This window comes from Diadema setosum, chromosome 15 (genome assembly GCF_964275005.1).
Source record: "Diadema setosum chromosome 15, eeDiaSeto1, whole genome shotgun sequence".
Taxonomy (NCBI): Eukaryota; Metazoa; Echinodermata; class Echinoidea; order Diadematoida; family Diadematidae; genus Diadema; species Diadema setosum.
Genome location: NC_092699.1, coordinates 30,718,035 through 30,725,010, shown reverse-complemented (window position 1 = coordinate 30,725,010; position 6,976 = coordinate 30,718,035). Strand labels below are relative to the sequence as shown.

The 6,976-nt window shown below is 44.6% G+C and overlaps 1 protein-coding gene and 1 pseudogene across 1 annotated transcript; both read left to right on the top strand.

Moving 5' to 3' along the window:
- Positions 1-568: 568 nt before the first annotated feature.
- Positions 569-2,690, top strand: LOC140239316 (uncharacterized). Its single transcript, XM_072319188.1, has 2 exons — positions 569-755; positions 1,531-2,690. The coding sequence occupies exons 1-2, from the start codon at positions 569-571 to the stop codon at positions 2,688-2,690; spliced, it is 1,347 nt and encodes a 448-aa protein (XP_072175289.1).
- A 1,981-nt stretch (positions 2,691-4,671) lies between these two features.
- Positions 4,672-5,653, top strand: LOC140239317 (uncharacterized; annotated as a pseudogene).
- The last annotated feature ends 1,323 nt before the right edge of the window (positions 5,654-6,976 follow it).

The following is a 6,976-nucleotide window of genomic DNA, read 5'->3' as shown; positions in this document are numbered from 1 at the left end:
AGAAAGAAGAATTATAAAATTGAGGCATGCCAAGACCTCCTTGTTAAAAATGAGCCATCAGTCCACATTGTTGCCAGAGTGACTCGGAAAATCACTGCTACATTCCCAGCTATTGAGTATGGCTCACTCCACTATCGCTCCGTAAAAAGGGGTAAGATTAGTGCTATTTGAATAGGAATAGAGGTCATTTTTTTTTTTGTGACTGTGCATCATAAGACCAACAAAAAGTCGCACCCTTCAATTTTATGTGATAAGTCAAAAAAGGTGAAATGGGTCAACCGAGTCAATCTTGAGTTTTTCATATATTCTGAAAGATCTATTTTATTTCGTGAGTTTACGCAAGAACTCACAGTGAGAGCCCGCTCAACGCGCGCGCAGTCATATCGCTTCTTCGCACGTTTTGCACGAGGGGCTAAGTTCCCTCATCGCAGTCTAAATCAAGTTTTATTCGTCCTTTTAACTGTGCATCGTCGCAATATCTTATCATATTGTGGATTGTTATTATTTATAGCTCAGTTAGAGCTGACTTTGCTTCGGAAGTGGATTTTTATTCACGAGATATCGCGGGATGGAAATTCCGCTTTCCGCTCCCCCACAGCATACAGCTAAGCCTGTCGTGGGTGGCACCACTAGTACGAGCGCCCTGCATACAGCTAAGTCTGTCGTGGCGATGGTGACTACAGCCGTGCATCATGAACCCAAGTGTTCGCCGGCTATTAAGGCTCCAACAAAGAAAGAAGGGAATGGGAAAACCCTTAACCCTAACTAGGCCGGGCTATTTAGGTACATGTAGATGATAGAGCCGGGGGGGGGCCTCCCAGGCCCCCCCTCCAGATCTCGGCCGTCGACCGCGCGATCGCGACGAAAATTGGCACACACATTGCCTATGATGTAATCTAAAGGACCATGAAGTTAATTTTTTCAAAAATTATCATTTACACTAAATTATGCTAATTTATGCATAATGATGCATGAAATCAAACAATTTGGTATAAATCACTAAGTAAAGCTCAAAACATGCACATTTTTTGTGTAAATATTCTTTTTAGTGTCCTTAGCAAATGTAAGAGAAAAAAATTGCGCAATCAGAAAAAATTTCCTAAGTATTTTATTGTTTTTTGAATTTCTTATGTATTTCTTTGTTTTTTCGACTTTATGTTTTTCATTGTTTTTTCGATGAAATTTGTCCGCGACATTGTTCTGATCAAGAAAATGTGTTATTAGTTGATTTTAATCAACACAACCCCCAAATAATCATGCTTTTATGAAATTTGCCTGTAAACACAGTTTGCATTGAAATTGTACACGAATTCACGTTTTATAGCAATTTTTGGCCTGACATGCATGTGCATATTTATGCGCAACTTCGGAACCGCGCGCCCGGGCATCGCAAATTTGGTGTCAAAAGATGCGGGAAACTCGAAAGAAAAAAGTCATGAAATGTCGCGGCGATAGCTTCTCGCGATAGCGATACATTGCGCGAAACGTCGAGGGGGGGGGCCTCGGAGGCCCCCCCCGGCCTAGATAGGGTTAAAAAACCCACCAAACCAGGCCTAAGTAAGAAGGCAGCTCCCCCTAAAGAGAAGACGGACGCGGAGGTGCTTTCCAGCCTTTCTAAACTCGAATCCATGTTTGAAAAGGTCATGGAAATACTGCCGTCTCAGCCTACTCGTATCCAACAACAGCAACTATGTGCCGGCCATGTTGGCACGGCTTGTACCGCAGAAAACCACGGTGGTGTGCCGTTTGGGGGCATGGATGTGTGTGCTACAGACGATAGTACGCAAGCGCGCGGTACGCTGCACGACGACCACGGCGGCAGCAGCTACAGTGGGGATGAATGCGATTTCCCTGCGGCGGCAGCGGGTTACGCACCCGCAGAGCTCACGGGGCGGCCAGTACAAGTGCCATCCTTTGCTGCAAAATTTGCAGTGTCCGCCTGTGTGGGCAACCCTATCAATGACGAATTGGCAAATTCTACAAATTATCTCATCTCCCATTGTCTGGAGGAAAAATCTATGGAAGAGTCAGTGGCAAACTACCCAGCACCGAGCAATTGCCCCAACTTACTAGTCCCTAAAGTCAATCCAGTGATTTGGGATAATGTGACACAGACTACGCGCAGCAGAGACGTTAAGCTGCAGAGAGTACAGAAATCTCTTACCCGCGGGCTGTGTGCGTTCCTACAAACTCTTCCTACTGACTTGAACGAGGCGCAACAGGACGCACTCGCTTTACTCTGTAATGCCAATTACGAGATGAATTGCCTGAGAAAGGAGCTGATCAAGCCCGATATGAACGCTGCTTACGCACATCTGTGCAAGCCTACTACGCCCGTGACCGCGTTTCTATTCGGTGATGACTTGGGACAACGTGTAAAAGATCTCAAGGAGGAGAATAGGGCTGCCTTTAGTGTGGTTAAAGGCCAGGCTAAGAGATCTACTCATCAGCCGTACCATCCATACAAGCGCACGGCCAGCGGTGGATTCAGCCGGAAGCAATATCGGAACGCAGGCTGGCTCGCAGCTGGCGATACATCCAGGCCTTTTTTAGGCCAGCAGCAGCGGGGATACAGACATTCAGCCCCGCACACGCAGACTCGCCCACCTCCAGCTCATGCGCACAACCGGGGGCAGAGCTACTCGACAGCAACCCCAGCCAAGCCAAACACTGTGTCACGGAGAAAGTAACTGCACTACCCAAGGAGGTAAGTTGCAGGCCTAGCTCTTGTTGTGGAAATACACAATCTACTCACACTGTACAGTCAGTTTTTGACATTGAACATGTAGATGTTCCATTAGACCTGCCCGTTGGAGGTCGATTGAGGCATTATAGCAAACAGTGGAATCATATTACCACTGATCCTTTCATACTTGATGCAATTAGCGGTTACAAACTTGAATTTCAAGAGGCGTATAGCCCACCTCATAGAGGTAAACCGCCTTACCACTACAGAGTGGGTAATGCTGAGGAGAGCAATATTGACATTGAAATTCGAAAACTGGCCGAGAAAGGCGTAATCGAAGAATGCCAGCATGTGGCTGGAGAATTTGTGTCCAATATCTTTACACGCCCAAAGAAAAATGGGGACGTACGCCTAATTTTAGATTTATCGGACCTCAATGACAGTCTGAATGTACAGCATTTCAAAATGGATAACATCCATACGGCTACAACCCTAATTTCCCCTGGTTGTTACCTTGCCTCAATCGACCTTCGAGATGCCTACTACTCTGTCCCTGTTCACTCCTCATATCGCAAGTATTTGAGATTTGTCTGGCACGAGAAATGTTGGCAATTTAAGGTACTCCCCAATGGCCTTAGTACAGCGCCTAGGCTCTTCACAAAGCTTATGAAGCCGGTGTTCGCAAAGCTGCGACAGGCAGGCCACCTGGTTGTGGGGTATTTAGATGACACACTCATAATCGGTGAAACTGAATCACAAGCACTAGAAGCAGTGCAAGCAACCACAAAACTGCTCTCTGACCTTGGTTTTGTCATTCATTCAGAGAAATCTATCCTAGAGCCTCAGCAACGGCTCCAATTCTTGGGGTTTATCTTGGATTCGGAAAGCATGACTATAACGCTCCCGCATGAGAAATGTCAAAATATCAGGGCAGTATGTGTGGAATTGCTAGGGAAACAAAACCCTACTATCAGGCAGGTGGCGCAGGTCATTGGGAAACTGATTGCTACTTTCCCTGCTATTCAATATGGCCCCCTCTTCTATCGTAACCTAGAAAGAGACAAAATTCTTGCACTAAAATCAAGCAAAGGGCATTTTGATAGACCTATGAATTTGTCTGAAGCTTCTAAACAGGAGTTAATGTGGTGGTTCAATAACATTCACTGCCAGTCGGCACCAATTAGTCGAGATCGGCCAGCTTTAGAGCTACGTACTGACGCCAGTGGGCAAGGATGGGGTGCCACTGATTTAAGCAGTGAAACTGGCGGTAGATGGGATGATCAGGAGATAGTGCATGCTCAAAACAATGAAATCAACTATCTTGAAATCTTAGCTGCAGGACTTGGTTTGAAGTCATTTTGCGGCCACCTGCATGATACACATGTGCTCATTAGAACTGACAACACAACAGCTGTAGCCTACCTGAACAATATGGGAGGCATTAAATCTCGAGCCTGCGACAGGGCAGCACGAGACATTTGGGTTTGGTGTAAGGAAAGGAATATCTGGATCACAGCAGCCTATTTACCTGGTCGTGACAATACAGAAGCAGACAGGAGATCTCATCATTTTAATGACAGAACAGAATGGATGCTGAATAAGAAAGTTTTTACTGATATCACTAAGAAATGTGGTACTCCCCAAATTGATCTTTTCGCGTCCAGACTCAATAAGCAGCTGCCTGCGTACATTACGTGGCTGCCTGACCCAGATGCGGTTTCTGTGGATGCATTCACTCTGAATTGAGGTGATCTGTATTTCTATGCATTCCCTCCTTTCTGCCTCATCCCCAAATGTCTCCAAAAAATAAAAAACGACAAGGCACATGGTCTCTTGATTGTCCCAAACTGGCCTACGCAAGCGTGGTTTCCTCGCATGAGGAGAATGCTTAAAGATGAACCACTCTTAATTCCTAGACACAGGAATTTGATTACGCAACCAGTATCTGGGGAACCGCACCCTTTACACGCTTGCCTTGATCTGTTATGTTGCAGGTTTTGAAGCTGCCGTTCGAGAACTCTGGCATGAGCAGCAGAACGGTGGACATCTTGGCAGCATCTTGGAGGGCATCAACCCAAAGACAGTATTGTACATATATAAGGAAATGGAGAAAGTTTTGTACACTTAAGAAGGAAAGTCACCTTCATGCCAAGATTAATTTTGTTTTGGAGTTTTTTACACACATGTTTTATGAAGAGAACTTGAGCTATTCAGCTATTAACTCAGCACGGAGTGCACTTGCTACCTTTCTAGTGTTAGAGGATGAACAATTTACTGTCAGCACTCATCCGCTTCTCTCTCGTTTTATGAGAGGTGTGTTCCAGCTCAGGCCCCCAAGGCCGCGGTATTCGGAAATTTGGGACGTGAATATTGTTTTTAGATATTTGAGAAGTCTAGCTCCCGCTAACTCGCTTAGCTTGAAGCAATTAACGATGAAGCTGTGCATGTTACTGGCCTTGATATCCACCCAGAGGGTACAGACTTTGCATTGCCTGAATCTGGACAGCATGATTCTCAAACAATCTATGGTGTCATTCAAAGTTAATGAACATCTTAAGCAGTCTAGACCTGGGAATTTTGGATTGGACATACTTTTGAAAGCGTACCCCCCAGACAGACGTTTGTGTGTAGTTACATACATTAAGGCCTACCTTCGGAGAACCAAAGAGATTCGAGGAGAGGAAAGTCATCTCTTCATTAGTTTTCGCAAGCCTTTCAAGAGTAACGGCACAGACAATTTCTCGATGGATCAAAGAAATCATGACTGGCGCTGGCATTGACACCACAATGTTCAGTGCACATTCAACCCGAGCAGCATCTAGCTCAGCAGCAAACAGGTCGGATGCACCTATTCCTCTGATCCTCGCAAAAGCAGGCTGGTCAAAAGAACGAACATTCCGTAAATTCTACAACAAACCTCTACTAGAAGAGGGACAGTGCCTGTCACAGCTCATTGTGAGGGAATAATGGCTCAGACCCAGGTAATTTGAGCTTACATTTTGCTTGCCATTGTGCATGCTTGAGTTTGTTCAGTTGGAACAAATGTGACTTCTGTGCTACAAAATCTCACTGTGAGTTCTTGCGTAAACTCACGAAATAAAATAGAAAGATTAAACGAGAACTTACCTGTTTGAAGTTTGATCTTTATTTTATGAGGGAGTTGGAGAAAGAATTCACAGTCCCTCCTCTCCCTTCCCATGGCATGAATACTATTACAAAATGTATAGATCAACTTCAAGTAAGTTCTCAATCTTTCCACTCTGACAGAAGTCACATCTGGTTGCTACGAAGTATGACTGCGCGCGCGTTGAGCGGGCCCTCACTGTGAATTCTTTCTCCAACTCCCTCATAAAATAAAGATCAAACTTCAAACAGGTAAGTTCTCGTTTAATCTTTCTATTATTCTACATTAATCCTAAGTTTGGGATCATAGAATGTATGGAAAAGTGCATTTTCAGCATTTTTCTATTACCCTTGTTTTGTAAAGTAGTGAGACAAGCAGAGGCCCCTTTTCATTTTTTTTTTGAAAATCCTTTGTACGCTCTTCACTTTCAACTCTAATAACTTTTGAAAGGATGATGCTCATGCGTTGAAAGTTGACATTTATCCTTGACAGAATATGTAAATAGAGCATGCTCAATTTCAGCTTAATCTAATAATCCTTTCATTGTTTTTGCTGTGGTGGTTTACACCCTGGTTTTTTTTTTTGGTTTGTTTTGTGTTTGTTTGTTTTTTTTTTCATTTATTGCACAGCTAGCTAGCACGGTTTGGTAAAGATTAAGCGCTTGAACAGACTACTTCAGAGCCTCTTTTCTCCATTCACACATTTCTGGAATATGTGCTTCCTTTCCAATATTTAGATAGGTTAGAGTCCATTTCTATTGAGGCGCCTTGGCAGATTACATGTTCCGGCAAAACCGCGGCGCCACCGATGAGCGTTCTTTTTTTGTTCCACCGGGGCCTTCTAAATCCTTCCTTTCAAAAGCCCGCATCGCGGCGCTTTTACATTTGGGCCGTCAACAGACCGCGGCGCTTTTAAAAGGGGCCGACAACATAACAAAAGCTGTACGTCCAAGAGCCCCGTTTTATTTAAACCAGAGCGGGTTGATAGATAGAGTTGCAACACTGGGGTACAAAGGTCACGTCAAATAGTTCCCCCTGGTCGTCGATGTCGACGAATTATTTCTACAGGGTTTTCACATAGGCGCGCAGTACCCGGACCCAGCAGCACTGTGAGATACCATTGTTGCTTGCGACGGGAGTGTGACTTGTTGAGAAAAATGTCCTGTT